General features: G+C 46.3%; 1 protein-coding gene across 2 annotated transcripts in view; it reads left to right on the top strand.

Moving 5' to 3' along the window:
* The window catches only part of LOC123757021 (dynein axonemal heavy chain 6-like), a 253,215-nt gene that overhangs the window by 220,062 nt on the left and 8,482 nt on the right, over positions 1–24,671 (top strand). For both annotated transcript variants that reach the window (XM_069329440.1, XM_069329439.1), the window contains exons 60-62: positions 3,523–3,852; positions 13,514–13,659; positions 13,796–13,878. In XM_069329440.1, coding sequence (XP_069185541.1) covers positions 3,523–3,852; positions 13,514–13,659; positions 13,796–13,878 — 559 coding nt within the window. The remainder of the gene's footprint in view (positions 1–3,522; positions 3,853–13,513; positions 13,660–13,795; positions 13,879–24,671) is intronic.

A 24,671-nucleotide genomic window follows, 5' to 3' on the forward strand; every position in this document is an offset into this window, starting at 1 on the left:
AGGCCCTTGAGTTGGACTGTGAAGGAAGGCCAGACTCTGTAGCCCCCGCTATATTGAGCCCAGACAAATATGCTCCTCTCCCACCTCTGTGACAGGGTTGAGCCCCAAGCCTTATTGGTGATCACTTTATCACCTGAAGTGGCTCCTTCTTTCTTTGTAACAACTGCACCTTTTACCCCTCCATTACTCCCCTTCCCCTTGTACTCGGGGGTACTCCGCGCCGTCACCTTCGCACGCTCACGATTCCTTCTGGGTCTAATACATTCCAAACTTTGTTTGGTCCTGCTACATGGACTAAGTATTTTGATCTCAGTCATGTTGATTCAACACGTCCTGATGATTTATTCATCCATAAACACCTAGTTGAGTAGGTGGACACTTTTGTCACTTTTAACCCCCACCCATACTGGTACACCTGTCATTGCAGCCTCTGCTCAGGAAGTGGCTGCCCACTTAACATTGTTACCCTACATTGGGGAGACCCCTTGTTCAGATTTCCAAAAATGTCCAGTTAAATGTCATCATTAGCACAGTTATCCTCCCGCACCATGTTGTGACTGGTGATAGGGAACTGAAAGACTTCTATGAGGATATTAAACATATCCTTGAGGCCCAAGGCCATTCTATCCTACAGACTGATACGTTCACTCGACCCCCCTCCCCCTCGTTTTCGTCGTCCTTAGCCTTTTCACGTCGTGAAGATCACTTTTGATAGGTACCTGTGCTCCAGATGGGGAGCACAGGTTCAGGAGTACATCCCCTTCTCCATGCCTCTGCAATAGGTGCTGGAGATTTTGGCATGGTCCCTTCAAATGCACAAATGAGGTATCTCTCTCTTGACTTTTGTGTGGGCACTTGGTCATTCAAAGACAGAGTGCTCTTCTTCCCAAGCTCACTGCATCAATTGCGGTGACGCCCAACCTACCTTCTCTCATGCATATATGCACTATAAATTTGAGGAAGCCATCCTCAATATGAAATATCGTGACCATATATCATTTACTGAGGCGAGATGCCAAGTATGTCGTCTTCCCTCTTTCTCTGGCATGTCTTCTGTTCGTACGTTGCGGTCCACTTCTTCTCGCCTTCTTCCACTTTCTTAGTTTCGCAACCGTTTCCAGGCCTTGGACCTGGACACCACCACCACCAACTCTCCTGCTTCTTTGTGTTCTGAGCCAGAGGGGTTTCCTCCTGGTTTTCCGTCTGGTGTTTCTTCTTTCTCAGTATTCGTTGTCTCTTGTGCCCTCTTTCCCTTTTCGGCCCAGTCTTTCTTCTCGGCCCTTCCCTCTGTCTTTTAGCACTCCACAACGCCTGTCTGTCCAGGCCATTGTTTATCCTCATCCCAGCCATCTTCACGTTGCCCGTTCCCGTTGTCCTTCTGTTGAAACTGTCGCCCAGTATATTGCTGCAGGTACACCTGTCCCTTTGTCAGAAACGTAAGCCTGGCTCCTTTTCTCCTTCCTCCTCAGCGGGCATCGCGCTCTCCCTCACCTTCTGACTCAGACTCTATCCCTGTATTCCATCCCATTTCTGTGGTTGATTCATATGTCCCAGCTATGGCGGTTCCCTTGGTCCTGATACTCTCTTGGATGCTGCCCTTGTTGAGGTCTGCTCCCATGTTTGTTTCCCCCTTCCCCTGATTCCCTTGACCGCCCTTCTCCGATGCCTCCTCCCGCTCCGGACTGTCCATCTCTGGTCCATCCTACTCTTCCCTTGACTCCATCGTTCTTACTAGCTTTACCTATGCCCAGTATTCCCGGTTTCACTGATCTTGATTCTACTTATCATACTGTGTTCTTCTTTGCCCTTGTTTCTCTCGTGTTCTCTGTTTCTGTTCTCTCTATTCTTGACACTGTCTATTATTCAATGGAATATTCGTGGATTATATGCCAACTTCCACGAACTCCAACTTCTGATACAGTTTTCACCGCTTTGTGTCTGTCTCCAGGACCCGATGCTTGGCTCGCGTCCTGGTCACTTCCGTGGTTATTCCTTTCTATTGCCCCCTCCAGCTTTTGCTGGGGCCCATAACTCTTCTGCTCTCTAGATTCATACTGATATTCCCTTCGTCCCCCTACTTTTTCAGTCGCACATTGTGTTCTGTGGCCAGTATCTTTGTGAGTAAATAGTATACAGACTGTTCCATTCATCTCCTCCCTAATGTCCCGCTTTCTTTTCCTGCTGTTAAACACCTGTTGGGCTTCGTACCAGAGCCTGTGCTCATTTTGGGTGATATTAACTGTCGACATACCCTCTGGGGTGATGTTCTGACAAACACCCGGGGCTGCCTTCTTGAACCATTTATCCTCTCCTTCTCTGGCTCTTCTGAATTCTGGTGAACCCACTCATGTTGACCCATACCCTCTCCTGTCTTGATCTTTCTCTCTGCTCGTCCTATATTTTTTTCGATTTCACGTATAGGGTTCTTGATGACCTCTATAACAGTGACCATTTCCTCATCCTTGTCATCTTTTTCTCTTTTTTCACTCTCCCCTCTTCTTCCCCAGGTGGCAGTTTGCCAAGGCTGACTGAAATCTAATCAGCCTACATGCTACTATTTCCGACCTCTCCGATCTGCTTCTTGGTGCCTTCGTTTTGATAATTACTTGCCTATTTCCATTTTCAAGAACGACAGTTTTTGGCCTTGTTAACACAAAAAGCTACTTTCTTTGTAAGAGGACAGGTTGGTGCTTGACGGACACCGCCTTGACCACTACCCGAGAGAATGTGAACATCTAAAAGACATTAGAAATGGGTCTAGAATTGTAAGAAATGGATTTTATACAAATTTAAAAAACAAAAAATGCGTGCAACCGGTACTGATGATAACAATAACACCTCAATTGTTCACTGCCTTGTACCAGTCATGAGTTAACTGCTTGTATTAAGTGCCAAGAAGGTTTGAAGGGAGTTGTTGCATTTTGAAATAACCCTGTCCTAATCCATCTTAGGATAACCCTAAAGGTTAGTAGTAGTTATTGTAAGAGAATATGTTGGTCGCGTTGTGTTGGGAACAGAAGAGGCGTTGGGTTAAAGGATAGCATCGTGGAACCTTGAACAAAAGGCCCGACTCCGAAAGCTAGTTTACTTGCTATCAATAAACTAGAGTACTACTTGTAAAGTAGTATACTACATGGAAAATAGTGTTATGTGCTAATCCCATAAAACATACCACGAAATCCCATGTAACGTGTCTGGTTGGTTTCGCTTAACAGACTAAATGTAGCGATACATATACGGCATGTACATACACACACACACACATGAATACACACTCATGCATACACACTCATGCATACACACACACATGCATATACACACACATGCATACACACACACATGCATACACACACATGCATATACACACACATGCATACACACACATGCATACACACACACATGCATATACACACACACATGCATACACACACACATGCATACACACACACACAGAATGAAATACAATAATTGACATGCAAATGAGTTAAAACTTAATGTTAAGGAGAACTGTGTGCTTGACAGATCTCGGGTCATCATGGAGACGGGCTGTATGGCAGGTGGCGGCCGCTCACACCATCTGTGCCGTCACTCGTTACTGGCATGGTCACCCCTCCCCCGTGCCCACACCATGCCCCCCTACCCTGACGCCCAGGACTCAGGTGGCAGTAACGCGTCCCTCTTCCTCCACCCCGACTCCCCCGCCCACAGGAGGCAAGCAAGAAGTGGAAGTGCTGGGCTGGCTGGGCCTTGACGGACATCTCAACTTGGAGGAGGTGACGGTTACTTGGGCCTGTCTCACCAAGCTTTCCCTGGAGCGATCGCTCGATGATGAAACCGTCGTTCAGTTCTTAGGTGAGAGGTGTGTGTGTGTGTGTTGTGTACTCACCTAGTTGTACTCACCAAGTTGAGATTCGGCTCTATGGTCCCACCTCTCAACTGTCGATCAACTGGTGTACAGGCTCTTGAACCTACTGGGCTCTATCATATCTACACGTAAAACTGTGTATGGAGTCAGCCTCCACCACATCACTGTCTAATGCATTCCATTTATTTACTACTCTGACACTATAAAAATGCTTGTATGTTATGTGTTGTGTGAGAGAGCGGGGAGCTTGTGCGTGAATGTGAGTCAAATTCAAATTCCTTTATATACATAACTAGTTGATATAGAATGCTGCATCCTGTAACTGGTGCACGAAGAACGACCACGTGGTATAAAATACGCAATATATTACCCAATATATATTGTGATGTATTCCATCCCTATCACACAATATATATAGTGTGATAATGACTGTGGGATAAATTCCAGGGACAGATATAATGAGGACTGTAAATTAATAAATACTTCTTTAAAATAAGCTTGCAAAGTAAAATGATAAAAATCCTAAGTTGGGTTGTAAATCCAGCCAATCCTCTTGTCCTAGGAAGAAATGAGGGCTGTATACTTCAGTTACAGGCTAAACAAGGTTATTGATTGAAGAACTACAATGTACCTGTTGGCGTTTTAACACATCAGCATTGTAGTTTACAATTGATTAAATAATAAAACACAGTACAATGACTGTAAATACTGGTTCTGTTCTAGCATCAAAAGATCTGAACACTGTACACAGTCTAGCTTTTAAGAATATTGCAGCCAATAAATGAGATTAATTATACTAGTAAATATAACAATAACTAGTTATATGATTCAAGCAAGATATTTATGCAAATATGCAAGCAAATATCAATACTTGATAACTATGATACCAATTGATAACTTGATGATTTATACAGATTAGTTATATATACATATATTCAGATTCAATTGTAAAGATTTAGATGCTTGCTTTATTGTGGGGATTTTCCCCTCTTACCTTACCTTACCTTGAGGTGCTTCCGGAGCTTAGCGTCCCCGCGGCCCGGTCGTCGACCAGGCCTCCTGGTTGCCGGACTGATCAACCAGGCTGTTGGACGCGGCTGCTTGCAGCCTGACGTATGAGTCACAGCCTGGTTGATCAGGTATCCTTTGGAGGTGCTTATCCGGTTCTCTCTTGAACACTGTGAGGGGATTGTCAGTTATGTCCCTAATGTGTAGAGGAAGCGTATTGAACAGTCTCGGGCCTCTGATGTTTGATAGAGTTCTCTCTCAGAGTACCTGTTGCACCTCTGCTTTTCAACGGGGGTATTCTGCACATCCTGCCTTGTCTTCTGGTCTCATGTGCCGTCACTCGTTACTGGCATGGTCACCCCTTCCCCGTGCCCACACCATGCCACACCGTGAAATTATATATTTCCATATATAATGACAAACTTATTGGATAGAATAAGGTTATTAAGCATGCAAAATTGGTCAATTTTAACACACTACAAAAACTTAAAAAACTTATTTCTGAGAGCCGGTGCCGATCTGACCATTGCCAGATTTAAGATCTCTTGAGGAGATAAGGCACAGTATTTTGATAACAGCATTGCTGCAGTGATTGGATTGATTGGATTGGAACTCCCTGAGTATCTTAGGGAGTTATCACTGGGGATTAAGATGAGTTTGTGCAGTTTTAGTTTTGATAACCCCTCCCTTTCTAGCCCGTTGTCGTCGTGAGGGGGCTTGGTGGGTGGCTGCCGGGGTGTGGTGCTCCGTGGGACATTCCTCTGTCCTTTTAAAGCCGTAAGCTCCTGCGGCCGTCTTCACTAATTTTGCTGGAAACTATTTCCTCTTCCTTATTTTTCATTTTCCTGCCATTTATCTCGCACAAAATGCGTACAAATGCCACCCACCAGTAACTGAAGTAAGTAAGCCAACTACAAATGGACTGTCGCTCCAAAATGAAAATGTTGGGATGCCATTGATCTCCCCCCCCCCTCTTCTCCTTTCTAATTGTCATTTCCCACCGACTCGTTGCTGAAACCAATCTCGACAAACTGGATGTTCTTAAAGTGGCGATTGCGAGGTGTATACTCACGATGCGCCCCTGGGGGGGCCCATCTTGTCGCGTGTCCAATCCTCTAATTGTGGCTCCACGGTGGGCATGGGGGCTTATCCGTGAATGAAATTATTACCTACTCATTTCTAAGCTGCTGAATGATTCTCCTATAACTTCCCAGGCTTGTGGGGTGTGCGACCAAGCCCCAGATTCATCTGTGTTGGAAGACTGGGCTCTGTAGCCCCTGCTACATTGGGCCCAGACCATGCTACTCCTTTGACCCTCCCGACTATGCCCTACTGCTCCCCCTCCCTCCTCTGTGGTAGGGTTGAGCCCCAAGTTCTCAGTGGTAACCACCTCATCACCTGGAGTGGCTACTTCTCTCAGTGTGACATCTATGCTTTTTACCCCCCCCTCCCCCCTTTCTCATCACTGTGGATGCTCGGCGACATCCCCTCCCCCCTGCCCACCCACACACAGACACACTCGCATGATTCCTTCCAGTGCTAATATGTTCCACACCTTGTTTGGTTTTGCGTCATGGACTAAATACTTTGAACTCGACCATCTGGATTCTACACGTCCTGACGATTTCTTCCTCCATAAACATTGATTGATTCGGTGGATGCCTCTGTTACTTTTAACCCCCACCCGTTTTGGTACAAGTGAAGTTGTTGCTGCTCCTCAGGATGCAGCTGTTCGCTTAGCCGCATTGTCCAGCATTAGGGTGATCCCTGTTAGGGTCTCCAAAAATGCCCGGTTAAATGCCAGTATTGGCACTTATTCTCCCGCACCATGTTGCAACTGTTATTAGGGACCTGAAAGACTGCCACGAGGATATTAAACATATCTATGAAGCCCAAGGGCATTCTGTCCTCCAGATTGATACGTTCACCCGACCCCTCTGTGATCGTCGACGTCAGCCTCTTCGAGTTGTGAAGATCACTTTTGATAGTAGGACCCTTCCACCTTCTGTAATTCTTGCTGGTGTCAGATGTTTTGTTCAGGAGTACATTCCCTCTCCTAGAGTTTGCAGTAAGTGCTGGAAATTTGGGCATGGTGCCCTCATATACACAAGTGCAGTGTGTGTGTGCCCCATGTGTGGGGATTCGAGCCACTCTTAAGACAAAGTGCTCTTCTTCCCACTGCTCACTGCCTCAATTGCGATGACGCCCACCCTACCTTCTCCCACGTGTGTGTACACTACAAATTTGAGGAAGTCATCCTCACTTTGAAGCACCACAATTTTGTCTCTTTCTGTGGCAAGACACTAAGTCCGTCTCACCTCTTTCGCTAACATATCTTATGCTCGTGTGTTGCGTTCCACCTCTCTTTGCCCTTCCTTCTTTCTCAGTCTCTCAACTATTTCCAGGCCTTGGAACCGGACATACCACTGCCTCCTTTCCTGTTCCTTTGTTTTGAACCAAGGGGTCTTCCTCCTTGTTCTCCATCTGGTGTTTCCCTCCTTCCTTCCCAGTCTGCCATGTCTCCTGTGTCGTCTTCCCCGTCTCCCACCGATCCTTCTTCCCAGCCCTCCCCTTTCTCTTGGCCCTCCACGCCGCCTGTCTGTCCAGGCTGATGTCCATCATCCTTCCAGCAATCTACATGTTGATCGCTCCCGTTCTCCTTCTCCTGTTGAGACTATGGAGACTGTTGCCCAGTATGTTGCTGCTGCCACACATGTCTCTTAAGTCAGGAACGTAATCCTGGCTCCTCTCCTCCTTTCCCCTTGGCAGGTAAGAAGGTAGCTCAGTCGATTAAGGCAGTGTCTGGGATGCTCCCGAACGCAGGTTCGAATCCTCATCACGGCCCTTGTGGATTTGTTCATTTGATGCATCACGTTAGTGTGATCTCTGTGTAATGATGATGTAAGGGCGAAAAGGGAGAATGGCCTATTGACATAGCTCGGGTGCAGGGGGGGGGGGGGTTGTGTAAAAGCCTGGTTTGTGCCTCGGAGAGACTACGGGATCCAGTAAGTTCAGTAGAACTTCGGTTTCAACCCTTTTACCCTGTCGTAACTCAGTCGATTGAGGCAGTGTCTGGGATGCTCCCGGACGCAGGTTCAAATCCTCGTCACGGCCCTTGTGGATTTGTTCAAGGCATCGCTTTCTTCCCCCCCCCCCCACCTGACTCCGATTCTATCCCTGCATCCCCTCACATTTCGGTGGTCGAGCCCCCTGTCCCAGCTATGGAGGTTCCTTTAGCCCACGAGTGTCTCTCTCTCTGTTGCTGCCCCTGCCGAGGTGTGCTCCCCCCCCCCCCAATTTCCTTGACCTCGATCTCCTTTACCTCCTCCAGCTCCGGACCCTGTCCATCCGCTTCTGGTCTGTCCTCCCACTCCTTTGACTTCATTGCTAAATTTATCCATGCCCCCTAACCCTAATGTCACTGATCCTGACCTTATTTAGTATACTGTGTTCTTCTTTGTCCTTGTCGTTTCATTGTTCTCTGTTGTTGTTCTCTCTCTTTTTGACAATGTCTATTCAATGGAATATTCGAGGATTTTATGCCAACTTCCATGAACTCCAACTTCTGATTACATAATTTTCACCACTTTGTGTTTGTCTCCAGGAGCTGATGCTTGGTGCTCGTCCTGGTCACTTTCATGGTTAATCCTTTCTCTTCTCCCCTTCCCCCAGCTTTTGCTGGGCCCATAACTCTACTGCTTTCTTAATTTGTACTGATGTTCCCTTCGTCCTCCTACTTTTTCTGTCGCCTATCCAATGTTCCGTTGCCCGAATCTTTGTGAGCAAATGGTATACAGTCTGTTCCATTTATCTTGCCCCAAATGTCCCACTGTCTTTTCCTGATCTTAAGCACCTGTTGGACTCCTTAGCAGATCCGGTGCTCCTGTTGGGTTATTTCAACTGTCAGCATACCCTTTGGGGTGATGCTCTGATAAACACCCGGGGCCCGCCTTCTTGAACCGTTTGTCCTCTCTTCTTCCTTGTCTCTTCTGATTTCTGGTGATCCCACTCAAGTGGACTCCCTCTCCTGTCTTGATCTTTCTGCGTGTCTTCTCTTGACTTAGATTTCACATTGCGGGTTCTTGATGACCTCCATAAGTGAACATTTTCCCATCCTTGTCACCTTTTTCACCCTTCCCTTTTCTTCTCAAGGTGGCAGTTTTCCAAAGCTCACTGGAATCTGTTCACCCTCTGTGCTACTTTTTAAGACCTCTCCACTCTGCCTCTCTCTTTTGCCCTCCTCCTCTTTCATGACATCTTCTTTGACGCTGCCCTCCTCTCTCTTCCTCGCTCTACCTCTTGGGGCACGCGGAAGTGCGTTCCCTGGTGGAATGTGGACTGTACTCGGGCTGTCCTCTGTAAGCTTGCAGCCTGGAAGAAACACCGAAGCTTACAGACGGCCGATTAATTTATTTTCTTTTGGAAGGTGAGTGCGGTGGCCCGTAGGACCATCCGTACAGCTAAACATGAGAGATGGAAATCTTATGTCTCCACCATTACATCCGATACTACTCTGCTGCAGATCTGGAATATAATCCACAAGATAGCGAGTAAGTTTGTTGCAGATGTCTCGCCAGTCTTTCACCTCCGTGATAATATTGTGGCGGATCCAATGATGGTCATGACCCAACTGGGTTCCCACTTTTTGACTGTTAGCTCCGCTTCTCCTCTTCCTCAATCCTTCCTTCTTCATAAGCCCGTTCTTGAATCTCATCCCTTAAATTTCCGCGCTCATCTCCGACTTCCCTGTAACGATCCCTTCTCTCTCTCTCTCCAAACTTCAGTCTGCTCTGACCCTCTGCAGTTCTGCATCAGCGGGTTCAGATGACATTCATTATGAGATACTTCACCATCTCCCTCGATGCGTATCTCAGTATCTGTATAACCGTATTTGGAAGTCGTCGTCAGTCTCTGAGGACTGGCTCGATGCGGTTGCTCTCTCTATTGGGAAACCGGGGTTTCTAGGGACATCCCCTAAGGACTTCTGCCATTGCCCTCCTGAGTTGCGTCTGCAAATTCTTTGAACATATGTTCAATGTCAAGTGCGATTGTACTGACTTTCAGGACGCACTTGTGTTTTGCTTCCCAGACCGTCCCTCGCGGTCATTTGTCCCTCGATAGAATTCTTGGTGAATCAGATGCTTTTGATATCGTACGCCATATGCGTTTCTGTTCTCATATTGGCATCCTCAGTAATATTTAGCGCCCTGTGATTATCCCGCATATTTGATGGTGCTACATAGCCTTCCCACCTTGGTGCCTTCTTTTGATAATTACTTAGTAAGTCTTGATAAGTCTCAAGGACCATCACACGTGTAGAGTCACGTGTGATGGTGTGATGGTAAAGTAAACCATGGGATTCTGAGCCTCGGGACGCTAGTGGGTGCTTGCTCTCCCGGGCAGCTGCCTCACGTCTCCCACAGTCAGGGTGGGCAACAATGAATATTGATTATTTCTCGTTAGACAATTAATTTTAGGTAAAGTGTGATTGTATGATAAATATATATATATATATATATATATATATATATATATATATATATATATATATATATATATATATGATTTAATGAGTATAGGTAGTACTTATAGTACAAATTGATTTTCTGGGGGGAGCCCCGTCGGCTCCCCGGAGCTATCCCAGGCTGATATGCTAATGTCAGACTTTGGCATCAGTCATGTGTATGGAGTTCTTAGGCCTACCGGGGACCACGGCCAGAACCGGGCCCCCTCAGAGAGGCAAGGGGAGCAATGGCCTATAGAAGCCCCCGTGTAGTTGGAAGCATTCTATGTCTGCCATCGACCGGAACAGGCACCCAGAAAGGTAAGCGCCCCAAAACAAACCCCTATTCTGGTTAAAATTGCTACCTAATACCGAACTAGTGGATAGAACTCCCCAACCGAAAACAAGCAAATTAGTGTAACGTCACACACTGCCGCGCCGCTGTCTGCGCAGCTCCCCCCTCCCCGGGAGGGGGAAGGGGGAGCCCCAGACCCCCCGCGCCGGCTACCCACACCTCAGTTCTTGAGGCTGATGCTATAGGCGATGGTCGTGTGCTCTGGCTCCGGTGTCGCTACTGCACTGTGCTTTGAGTGTGGTGTTAGTTTTGGGGGTGCATCATGTTTTGTGTCCGGTTGCGGCGCTTCGCCGTTATTTGCGCGCCACAGCTTCTGTGTCCGGGGACGCGCTGTGGGTTGATCCGGTTTCCCTTCTTCCCTGTTCGCGGGTTCGGGTCTCTCAGGTCGTCCGCAGGGTTATTAGGTCTAGCCAGCCTGCGGTCTATCCCCGTGCCCATGACGTTCGTAAGTTCGCGGCTCTTGCTGCCGTCTTTGGGAATATGTCTTGGTCTGATATTCGGGCGCGGGGATTTTGGCGGTCGAACAGGGTCCTGGCTGCTCGTTACCTTGTGAATGTCCCTGGCCCTCGTCGGGCCTGTGTTGCTTTGGGTCGGCGGTTGCAGCCAGTTGTCTCGGCTTCGAGTTGAGGGGTGAGCGACGACCGCCTCCCGGGTAAGTCCCTCTTTTTCTGTCTGTGGGTAGTTAGCTCCGGGGAGCCGACGGGGCTCCCCCCAGAAAACCAGCGTTGAATGTAATGAAACGCCATTTTCTGGGTGAGTCCCGGAGGCTCCCCGGCATCCCTCCCTCCCTCCGGTCGGCGTTTTTTCGCGTTTTTGACATCCAGCCTCAAGAACTGAGGTGTGGGTAGCCGGCGCGGGGGGTCTGGGGCTCCCCCTTCCCCCTCCCGGGGAGGGGGGAGCTGCGCAGACAGCGGCGCGGCAGTGTGTGACGTTACACTAATTTGCTTGTTTTCGGTTGGGGAGTTCTATCCACTAGTTCGGTATTAGGTAGCAATTTTAACCAGAATAGGGGTTTGTTTTGGGGCGCTTACCTTTCTGGGTGCCTGTTCCGGTCGATGGCAGACATAGAATGCTTCCAACTACACGGGGGCTTCTATAGGCCATTGCTCCCCTTGCCTCTCTGAGGGGGCCCGGTTCTGGCCGTGGTCCCCGGTAGGCCTAAGAACTCCATACACATGACTGATGCCAAAGTCTGACATTAGCATATCAGCCTGGGATAGCTCCGGGGAGCCTCCGGGACTCACCCAGAAAATGGCGTTTCATTACATTCAACGCTGTTTTTTTATCGATTTGACATAACCAACTCCAGAAGTCAAATAATGTTCCAATTGTATTTCAAAGAAGACAGCTTCTTGTAGAACCTTCTAGAGTGACGAAGATCCATGGGCGAAGTCACGTAGGAATCCATAGGCCTAATGGCAGACGTGACCCTTATGGTGGTGTCATGGATGTAGAATCCAGATGTATGATTCGATATGATGTATGATACAGGATAATGATTCTGATAGGATTATGATGTACTTCATTTCTTAGATTATAATATTGATATAGTGGGTGGAAATTTTCCACAGTGATGCGACCCAAGACTAGGTGGTATTGCGCAGTGACGCCATGTAGCGTATTCTCTGCCATCCACCACCAAGCTCAGTGGAGTCTCCACACCCACTACAACTATAGACCCCCCACCCCCCCACACACACACAGTTCACAGTTAACCTGTCAGACTTGCAATAGGCCGAGTTTAGAGTTACTTTCCCTCTTGGGTTAGTGAGCAACACAGTAGAGATGTGTTAAGGTAGCGTGTGAGGTGTGATGAGGGACACGTCATCACGCTTCACGTTATCCACCAGTATAATGTGAAGTGTGGTGATGTAGTGACATGAGCCTCCCCGACCCTACGCTCATGTCATCATATTTGCTCATTACACTGATATTTAAACATAAATCTATTTGCATTATTTTACTATTTGTTAGTAAATCGTTTATTTATAATATATATAAATATATAAATATATATATATATATATATATATATATATATATATATATATATATATATATATATATATATATATATATATATATATATATGTCGTACCTAGTAGCCAGAACGCACTTCTCAGCCTACTATGCAAGGCCCGATTTGCCTAATAAGCCAAGTTTTCCTGAATTAATATATTTTCTCTAATTTTTTTCTTATGAAGTGATAAAGCTACCCATTTCATTATGTATGAGGTCAATTTTTTTTTATTGGAGATAAAATTAACGTAGATATATGTCCGAACCTAACCATATATCGGTTAGGTTCGTTTTTAGGTTAGTTTTTAGGTTAGTTTTTCGGTTAGGTTAGGTAACCGAAAAACTTAGGTTAGGTAACCGAAAAACTTAGGTTAGGTTAAGTAGTCGAAAAACAATTAATTCTTGAAAACTTGGCTTATTGGGCAAATCGGGCCTTGCATAGTAGGCTGAGAAGTGCGTTCTGGCTACTAGGTACGACATACATATATATATATATATATATATATATATATATATATATATATATATATATATATATAATTAAGATTTATCTAGATTTGTGGAAATCATTTTATCTTAGAATCTTGGAGCTACCAGTAGTTTGGTGTTCAAGTCTTACTATTGTCACAAGTCATGTATAAAGGAATATACTGTTATTCAGTTAATACTCAATTTATGCACAGTCGACCACCTGTCAATTGTGCAGCGTGATGTTGACGAGGTAAGATCTATGAAATGTATATGAGCGGTTGTTACCCGACAGAACTGGTGTACGGGCGGCGGGCGTGGTGGGAGGAGTGTGTGCGCACACTGCCGGGCGAGGTGGGCCTGGTGTCCAGGGAGGCGGCTCTCACCATAGTCTCCGCGCACCTCACCACCTCTCTCCCACACCTACATAACCTTACGCTGGTGAGCCGCCACCATTCTTGTATCACAAACATTGACCTTGTCTTCACGTATGAACACTATTTTTTTGTTTGTATTCTGAATTAATTCGTGCTTTAACGTAGGAGTAAATATGGTTATCTTTGCCTTTGGTGTGCAGGACGTTGAGTACCGGGCCTTCCAGGAGGACCTCGGTGCCATCGCTAGTGACATCTTTCCTCCTCCACCACCCACTGCAGACGAGTGAGCCTCACGCCCCTTCAACCTACCTAGATGTGAATCTGCAATATGTTTCACCTCCACCTGGTTATACATCGCCCAGTTTTCGCTAGTCGTCTAGATGACAGGACCCACACTTGTGACATTCTCCTTATCCTACTCATCCTCAGGCTCCCAGCGGTATTATTTGTTGTTGCCGCCAGAGGCTCCTAGTTTATTGTTCACCCCATACTCATCCTGTGACCGATAGCGCAAACAGGATTTCACAGGGCACACAAGGTCTTTATCGGACCTAAATTCAGATTATTAAATTAACAATTCCAGCTATCCCGTCAACTCAAATATTCACAATAACTTAGTATGTCACATATGCACTTATTAATAAGCCAAATATTGAGTATAAGAAAGTGCGAGAACGGGTTGCAGCCGCACACCTTACTGGTGCCGGGTCATCTCTCCCTTACCTGGTTGAGCTTGTCCCCCGTGCTCGCGCCACCCAAGATGGCTGGTCATGCCTCACTTCCTTATCCTTCACCACGATGACTTCACCCAATATAGACGAGCCGCAGCTATTATTCTTCCTCTGACTTAAGAATAAAACGAGATTTTTTAGTTGATTTGACTTGAAAATTGTGTTGGTGAGTGAGTGTTTATTCCATACTGACTCGTTCAGCAGCTTGAATGACTGGTGTACATTTAATGTACAAATAAGTAATATTGAAACTTGTGTTTAAAGAAAAGTTTCACATCACATGTGACATACGAAATTGTTTGCTTTCACCTTGGTGGTTACTAATTTATGAGTATAGATGATCAGTAGGTTGATGCAGTGTGCTGCATCAGTCCATGAACTGGTCACCGTCTAGAGTGCCTCACACCGCTGTTTACAAGCAACATGGTTTCAAGTTTTTATTGTTGCCGCTGGAGGCGCCTAGTTTATTGTTCACCCCATCTTTTCCTGTGAGAGGTAGCGCAAAAAAGTATTTCAGAGGGCACAAAAGGTCTTTATCAGACCAACAGAAATTATTACATTAGCAATTTCATCTATCCTTCACACCTTATAATTATAATGTCAGGGGCCTGACAGCTGAGTAGACAGCGCTTCGGATTCGTAGTCCTGAGGTTCTGGGGTCGATCCCCAGTGGAGGGGGAAACAAATGGGCATAGTTTCTCTCACCCTGATGCACCTGTTCACCTAGCAGTAAATAGGTATCTAGGAGTTAGACAGCTTCTATGGGCTGCTTCGGCTGCTTCCTGGGGATGTGTAATAAAAAGGAGGCCTGTTCGAGGACCGGGCCGCGGGGACGCTATGCCCCGAAACCATCTCATGATGATCTCAAGGTAAAGAATGTTCCATTTCAATAGCTATGTATTTACAGATAATCATTATACATTAATTGTAGGTCTTGATCGCTAATACATAATTGAGCTATGGAGATATTGCAGTCATAGGGGAGCTACTGTTTGTTATTGTTAGTCTTCACAATACACTACTTGCTTCTGAATCTAGCAACATGGGGTTCCAAAGGTCCTGGAATACTTAACTGCATTTTTTGTCAGCAATTTGTAAATTCATTTCATCACCAAATGCTTTATAAAGTGAAAGTCTGGCCTATCAGCATATATCAAATGTTGTACAAAATGTCATTGATGTTTTATGGAACACCTGGTAAGTTATGAGGCACAATATTTGTTTAATGGTTGAAAAGGATTATTAGGGCTTGTTTTAAGTGGTGGGTGAAGGTAGCAACAGAGCCGAGCACAACGGGCAGTCTGCGACGACCCCTCGCCACACACCAGCAGTGATGTAACTATAACCTCAGCTGGTAAACGCATCTTAATCACCTTCAGTGGTTAAGTGCTTAATAACACACTAGTTTCTAAAGCAGCTATCTTACTCTTATATAATATATATATATATATAATATATATATATATATATATATATATATATATATATATGTCGTACCTAGTAGCCAGAACGCACTTCTCAGCCTACTATGCAAGGCCCGATTTGCCTAATAAGCCAAGTTTTCCTGAATTAATATATTTTCTCTAATTTTTTTATTATGAAATGATAAAGCTACCAATTTCATTATGTATGAGGTCAATTTTTTTTTATTGGAGTTAAAATTAACGTAGATATATGACCGAACCTAACCAACCCTACCTAACCTAACCTAACCTATCTTTATAGGTTAGGTTAGGTAGCCGAAAAAGTTAGGTTAGGTTAGGTTAGGTAGGTTAGGTAGACGAAAAACAATTAATTCATGAAAACTTGGCTTATTAGGCAAATCGGGCCTTGCATAGTAGGCTGAGAAGTGCGTTCTGGCTACTAGGTACGACATATATATATATATATAATATATATATATATATATATATATATATATATATATATATATATATATAAAACTTTTTAGACACTCATCCCACCAGGGGACTCGAACACTGGCCAACAAGGTGGCAGTTGCATGCTGTATCCACTACACCATACTTCAAAGCCATGGCGATGAGATAGTGTGGGACAACGGATGCTCTTTCATCGAGCCCTGTTATATGGGAAAACAACGGATGAAAGAGCATCTGTTGTCCCACACTATCATCGCCATGGCTTTGAAGTATGGTGTAGTGGATACAGCATGCAACTGCCACCTTGTTGGCCAGTGTTCGAGTCCCCTGGTGGGATGAGTGTCTAAAAAGTTATAAACTTCAGCTACTGGAATAGGGTAGTCTGTGCATTATATATATATATATATATATATATATGTATATATATATATATGTATATATATATATATATGTATATATATATGTATACAGGATGTGTGGAAACTGTTCAGAATTGCATTTCACCTTTATAACGCATATTAAGGACATTGTAAAAAAAAGACACATCAAACACTCACTAACACACTCTCACTTATGGTCTCCCCCTCACACCACCACGACACTAGAGCTTCCTCTCCATACCCTTAACGTCCTCCTGGGATGACTGACGGTCCTAACATCAATAAATCCCCTTGTGGGAACCGACCTGTGAGATTTATATTTATTTAATTTATATGAATTTATATTTATGTTAATTTATATACTTCGATAGCAATTTGTATAATGTTAAGTGGACTGTATTTCTGCAATAATCTCATAATCTCACAAATCGATCCTCTACACATTAGGGGGGGTTATTAAATTAATATATATGCAGCCAATCAAACTACAGAATTAACTACATACATTGAAGAGGTTCCTTATCTTATAGTACAGCAGGCTAGTCCACCAGGTATAACTAGGGTGTAGACACCAAATTATCCTCTTTGAGGTAGCTTCCATCACCCAGTAACTGATGCACAAAGCATATGCTTCCTCGTCTTGACCTGTCAAAAGGGCGCTAGGTGTAAAGCCAGATACCTATATATGACAAGCTATATCAGAGAAAATACTGTACATGGAACATTGAAGACCTGGCTTAATTACCTTTAGTTTGAGGCTATGTCGTGCTCTAACTGGATCACCCTATATAATGACATTAATGGCCATAAATGAAAGATACATGGGTTTCGGAAAGAACACTTAACTTGAATTTGTTGACAGCGTGTGATAATGGTACACCACTGGTTTCCATAACACTTCGTCCAAGTAAAATTAACAGGAGCCGTATTTGCTCCCGTGTGCCTCTGGTCTAGTATCAACGATGGCAATGTCTAACACTCCATACTACTGACGCCTGGCCGACATTGTCCAGATATGATAGGAGCCAAATTTGCTCCACACGTCTCGGAGGTGACACAACAATGGCTCCCCTCCTTCCTCACTGACGCCTGGCTTACATTGTCCAGATTTCAGAAAGTGATAGAAGGGTCACATTTACTCTACTTTAATATTGATAATTAAGTTAATTTATATAAGATGTTTTTATGATGGTAAAGTCCAAAGACTAATGTATTTAAGAATAATTCCCACCATAATAGGTGGTGAATTATAATAGTATGTGGTGATGATATCCCGTTTTCTTTAAACGGTAATTCCACTACAAGTTACGTTTTCTATGGGTAACTTGTTTATACAACACAGCTATTATCTGTATGATATATTAAATGGTGTCGGATTTTCCGACACCCCTTGTGATCCCTCATCAGCGAGACGTGACACTGACATATCACTGTACCTGTTTGTCTAGAACTAAAACGCAGGTTTGGTAGTTTCCTCAAAAACCTGATTTCAAACCCATAGCTTGAAGCATGATTTTTGTAGCAAACCGTCAAATACTCTTGACTTAGTTATTACACTTCGTAGGAAACCATAGCTATCAGAAACTAAATAATAAGATCTAACTCAGTTTCAAGTGACGGCACTGTTTCATAAGCTACTATATATATCAAGTGATTTAATGGAGTTAAAAAAAACATTATTTTAGCGCACAGTATAATGGTAGAAATTATAAAACTGGAAAGTTTGTAGGCTCTGAGAAAGGTGAGGAGTATAGCTACCTCACTACACAGGTAATTATTGACTCATACCTAACGGAGGTTCAGTTGGCATAGTGATTCATTTGTGTGTGTGGGGGGAGGGGGCTTGCATACTTTCTCCTGTCATACTGGCATGCACACGTTGTCTTGTCATACTGGCATGCACACGTTGTCTTGTCATACTGGCATGCACACGTTGTCTTGTCATACTGGCATGCACACGTTGTCTTGTCATACTGGCATGCACACGTTGTCTTGTCATACTGGCATGCACACGTTGTCTTGTCATACTGGCATGCACATGGTGTCTTGTCATACTGGCATGCACACGTTGTCTTGTCATACTGGCATGCACACGTTGTCTTGTCATACTGGCATGCACACGTTGTCTTGTCATACTGGCATGCACATGGTGTCTTGTCATACTGGCATGCACATGGTGTCTTGTCATACTGGCATGCACATGGTGTCTTGTCATACTGGCATGCACATGTTGTCTTGTCATACTGGCATGCACATGGTGTCTTGTCATACTGGCATGCACATGGTGTCTTGTCATACTGGCATGCACACGTTGTCTTGTCATACTGGCATGCACACGTTGTCTTGTCATACTGGCATGCACACGTTGTCTTGTCATACTGGCGTGCACACGTTGTCTTGTCATACTGGCATGCACACGTTGTCTTGTCATACTGGCGTGCACATGTTGTCTTGTCATACTGGCATGCACATGGTGTCTTGTCATACTGGCATGCACATGGTGTCTTGTCATACTGGCGTGCACATGGTGTCTTGTCATACTGGCATGCACATGTTGTCTTGTCATACTGGCGTGCACATGTTGTCTTGTCATACTGGCGTGCACATGTTGTCTTGTCATACTGGCATGCACATGGTGTCTTGTCATACTGGCGTGCACATGGTGTCTTGTCATACTGGCGTGCACACGTTGTCTTGTCATACTGGCGTGCACATGTTGTCTTGTCATACTGGCGTGCACACGTTGTCTTGTCATACTGGCGTGCACATGGTGTCTTGTCATACTGGCATGCACATGGTGTCTTGTCATACTGGCATGCACATGTTGTCTTGTCATACTGGCATGCACATGGTGTCTTGTCATACTGGCGTGCACATGTTGTCTTGTCATACTGGCGTGCACACGTTGTCTTGTCATACTGGCGTGCACACGTTGTCTTGTCATACTGGCGTGCACATGGTGTCTTGTCATACTGGCATGCACATGTTGTCTTGTCATACTGGCGTGCACATGGTGTCTTGTCATACTGGCGTGCACATGGTGTCTTGTCATACTGGCATGCACACGTTGTCTTGTCATACTGGCGTGCACATGGTGTCTTGTCATACTGGCGTGCACATGTTGTCTTGTCATACTGGCGTGCACACGTTGTCTTGTCATACTGGCGTGCACATGTTGTCTTGTCATACTGGCGTGCACACGTTGTCTTGTCATACTGGCGTGCACATGGTGTCTTGTCATACTGGCATGCACATGTTGTCTTGTCATACTGGCGTGCACATGGTGTCTTGTCATACTGGCGTGCACATGGTGTATTGTCATACTGGCATGCACACGTTGTCTTGTCATACTGGCGTGCACATGGTGTCTTGTCATACTGGCATGCACATGGTGTCTTGTCATACTGGCATGCACATGGTGTCTTGTCATACTGGCGTGCACATGGTGTCTTGTCATACTGGCATGCACACGTTGTCTTGTCATACTGGCGTGCACATGTCTTGTCATACTGGCATGCACATGTTGTCTTGTCATACTGGCGTGCACATGTCTTGTCATACTGGCATGCACATGTTGTCTTGTCATACTGGCGTGCACATGTCTTGTCATACTGGCATGCACATGTTGTCTTGTCATACTGGCATGCACATGTTGTCTTGTCATACTGGCATGCACATGTTGTCTTCTCATACTGGCGTGCACATGTTGTCTTGTCATACTGGCGTGCACATGGTGTCTTGTCATACTGGCATGCACACGTTGTCTTGTCATACTGGCGTGCACATGTCTTGTCATACTGGCGTAAGAACATAAGAACAAAGATAACAGCAGAGGGGCCTATTGGCCCATACTAGGCAGCTCCTATTTATAACCACCCAATCCCACTCTCATATATATGAGAGTGGGATATGAATCCCACTCATATATATGTCCAACCCACGTTTAAAACAATCAAGGGACCCCACCACCTCCACGTTACGCGGTAATTGGTTCCCCAAATCAACAACCCTGTTACCGAACCAGTATTTACCCACGTCTTAACTAAATTTAAATTTATCGAATTTATACACATTATTTCGTTTTCTGTCTTGTGTTGATACATTTAATACCCTATTAATATCCCCTTTATTATGCCCATTCATCCACTTGTACACATCTATCAAGTCACCCCTAATTCTTTGCCTTTCTAGAGAATTTAATTTAAGCTTTGTCAATCTTTCTTCATATGACAACCCCCCCTCCCTGTCCGGCTCGTTGCCGTGAGGGGGCTTGGTGGGCGGCTGCCGGAGTGTGATGCTCCATGGGACAGTCCTCTGTCCTTTTGTGGCCTTATGCTCCTGCTGCTGTCCTCACCAATTTTGCTGGACAACGTTTCCTTTTCCTTTTGTTTCGTTTTTCTCCCCCCCCCCCCCCCCATCTTCTCCTTTCTAATTGTCATTTCCCACTGACCTGGATAAGCACCTCCAAAGGATACCTGACCAACCAGGCTGTGACTCATATGTCAGACTGCGAGCAGCTGCGTCCAACAGCTTGGTTGATCAGTCCGGCAACCAGGAGGCCTGGTCGACGACCGGGCCGCGGGGACGCTAAGCCCCGGAAGCACCTCAAGGTAACCTCAAGGTAAGGTGACCTTGTGCCTGTTTTGATCATATTCTTTTGGGCTTCTTTTGTTTTGATGCCCGGGTGTTTGAGGAGGCATACTCTTGCACCTGTAGAACTGTAGTACCCAACGTCTCGAGTGAGGGGGGACTTTTTATTCAATCGTCCTTTCATCGCTGAACCCGATCTCGACGGACTGACAGTTCCTAAGGTGGCGTTTGTGGGGCGTATACTCACGATCCACCCCCTGGGGGGGGGGCTTGAACATGTCTCTTGTTGGGTGGTGTCTTATCCTCTAATTGTGGCTCCGTGGTGGGTGTGGGGGCACATTCGTGAATGAAAGTCTTTCCTCTCGTCTCTATCAATTAATGTTCCTTTTTTACCTTCTCGGACTCGTGGGGTGGGTGACCAAGCCCCCGAGTTGGCCTGTGTTGGAAAACCGGGCTCTGTAGCCCCCTCTGCATTGGGCCCCGACCTTTCTTCTCCTTTGATCCTCCTGACTACTTTCCTCGGTTCCCCTCCCTCCTTTGTGATTGGGTCGAGCCCCAAGCCCCCAGTGGTGACCATTTCGTCCCCTGGCACGGCTCGGTCTCTAGTTGTGACTACTGCGCCTTGTAACCCCTCTCTCTGTCTGGGGGTTCTCAACCCCATCTTCGACATGGCCGCAATCGCTCGATTCCTTCCTGTACTGATGCGTATCAAGCCTTGTTTGGTCCCACTTCGTGGGCCAAATACTTTCATCTCCTCCCTCTTGATTCTACGCCTCCTGACGATTTCTCCCTCCATAGGCACCTCGTTGATTCAGTAGATGCCTCTGTTACCTTCAACCCCACCCGTCTCGGTACACGTGTTGTTGCTGCTCCTTCTCAGGATGCAGCCTCCCGTTTGGCCACCTTATCCTGCCTTGGCGAGACCCCTGTCCGGGTCTCCAAGAACGCTTGGTTGAATGCCAGTGTTGGCACTATTCTCCTCCCACCCCATGTTGCAACCGGTGTTCGAAATCTACAGGACTGTCACGATGATATTCGGCATATCCTCGAAGCCCTGGGCCATTCTGTCCTCCAGGTAGACTCGTTTACTCATCCCGCTCGTGGTAGTCGCCGTCGACCCCTTCGGGTTGTGAAGATTACCTTTGATGGTGGGACCCTTCCGCCCTCTGTCATTCTTGCTGTTGCTAGGTGCTCCGTCCAGGAGTACATTCCCTCTCCTCGGCTCTGTAATAAGTGCTGGAGGTTTGGGCATGGAGCCCTCCGCTGCTCCGGTACTGTCTCTCTCTGTCCTGTGTGTGGGGACGAAGGTCACTCTGTCCGAGTGCACTTCTCCCCAGGCTCGCTGCCTCAATTGCAGCGAGACCCACCCTACCTTCTCCCGTGCATGTATACATTACAAGCTTGAGACGGCTGTCCTCAACTTGAAGCACCGGGAACGTTTGTCTTTTCCTGAGGCGAGGTGCCAAGTTCCCCGTTTCCCACCTTATGCTAACATCTCTTATGCTCGCATGTTGCGCTCTTCCTCTACTCGTCCTTCCTGCCTTCCTCAGTCTCACAACCGTTTCCAGGCCTTAGACCCAGACATGCCAACAGCCTCCTCCTCTGTTCCTTTGAGTTCTGTCCTGAAGGGTCTCCCTCATGGCGCTCAGGGGTTCCCATTTTTTTTACCCAGTCTGTCATGTCTCCTGTGTCTTCTTCCTTGTCTCTCTCCAATCCTCCTTCCCATCCTTCTCCTCCATCTCTTAGCTCTCCACGCCGCCTGTCAGTGTGGGCTGATGTCCATCGCTCTCCCAACTGCCATCGTGTTTGCTCTCGTTCTGCTTCTTCTATTGAGACGCTTGAATCTGTTGCCCAGTAGATTGTTGCTGGGAAGCCTGTCTCTTTGAGTCAGAAGCGAAAGCCTGGCTTCTCTCTTTCCTCCTCCCCGGCGGGTAAGAAGGCTTCCCTTTCTTCCTTGCCCCTACCTCTGACACTCTCCCTCCATCCCCTCCCATTTCGGTAGTTGCGCCCCCTGTTCCTGCTATGGCGGTTTCTTTGGCCCCCGCTTCCCTCTCCGTTGCTGCCCTTGCTGAGGTGCACTCCCTGGAATGCCCCTCTTGCTGCTGTCCTTGACCAACGGTTGTGTCCCCCTTCCTCCTCCTGTCCCTGTACGTCCGCCTCTGGTCTGTCCTCCCACTCCCTTCCCTCCATCTTTACTCAGTTTACCCATGCCCCCTAACCCTGACTTCGCTGACCCTGATCCTGCACTTCTTTATCATGCTGTGTTCCCTTTTCACCTTTGTTTCTTTGTTGTTCTCTGTTGCTGTCCTTTCTCTTCTTGTCGATGTCTATTCTTCAGTGGAACATTCGTGGTTATTATGCCAATTTCCTTGCACTCCGACTTCTGATTTCACGGTTTTTGCCCCTTTGTGTCTGTCTTCAGGAGCCGATGCTTGGTGCGCGTCCTGGTCGCTTCCGTGCCTATTCCTTTCTCTCCCCTCTCCCCCCCAAGCTCCTAACTCTTCTGCTCTCTTGATTTGCTCTAATGTTGCCTATGTCCCCTTACTTCTTCCATCGCCTCCAATGTTCTGCTACCCGTATCTTTGTGAGGAAATGTTACACAGTTTGTTCCATTAATCTCCCCCCCGAGTGTCCCGCTTTTTCTTCCCGATCTTAAACGCCTACTGGACTCGTTACCGGCGTCTGTGCTCCTGCTAGGTGATTTCAATTGTCGTCATACCCTTTGGGGTGATGTTCTGACAAACATCCGGAGTCGCCTTCTTGAGCCATTCATCCTCTCTTCTTCCCTGTCTCTTCTGAATTCTGGCGATCCCACTCATTTGGACACTCGGACTCACACCCTTTCTTGTCTTGATCTTTCTCTCTGCTCGTCTCTTTACTTGGATTTCATGTGGCGAGTTCTTGATGACCTCCATGGCAGTGACCATTTCCCCATCCTTGTTACTTTTTTCTCTTTTCGCCCTTCCTTCTCCTTCCGTAGGTGGCAGTTTGCTAAGGCAGACTGGAACCTATTTGCCCTCGGAGTTGCTCTCTCTGACCTCTCCCTCGCTCTCTCCTCCTTTTTCATGATACATTCTTCGCCGCTGCCCTCCGCTCTATTCCTCGCTCTTCCTCTCGGGGACCAGGGAAGTGCGTTCCCTGGTGGAATGCAGACTGTGCTTGAGCTGTCCGCTGTAAGCATGCAGCCTGGAAGAGAGACCGCCGTCGGCAGACGGCTGATTCTTTTGTTTTGTTTCGGAAGGCGAGTGTGGTGGCCCGTAGGGCCATTCGTACGGCTAAACATGAATGTTGGATGTCTTATGTCTCCACCATTACGTCCGAAACGCCTCTACTGCAGATCTGGAAGCATATCTGCAAGATAATAGCAGGCAAGTTCGTTCCCGATGTCTCGCTGGTCCTTCACCTCCGTGGTACTCTTGTGGCGGACCTGTTGCAGGTCGCTACCGAACTGGGTTCCCACTTTTCTTCTGTTAGCTCTGGTTCTCATCTTCCTCA

The sequence above is a fragment of the Procambarus clarkii genome, chromosome 22, assembly GCF_040958095.1.
Source record: "Procambarus clarkii isolate CNS0578487 chromosome 22, FALCON_Pclarkii_2.0, whole genome shotgun sequence".
Taxonomy (NCBI): domain Eukaryota; kingdom Metazoa; phylum Arthropoda; class Malacostraca; order Decapoda; family Cambaridae; genus Procambarus; species Procambarus clarkii.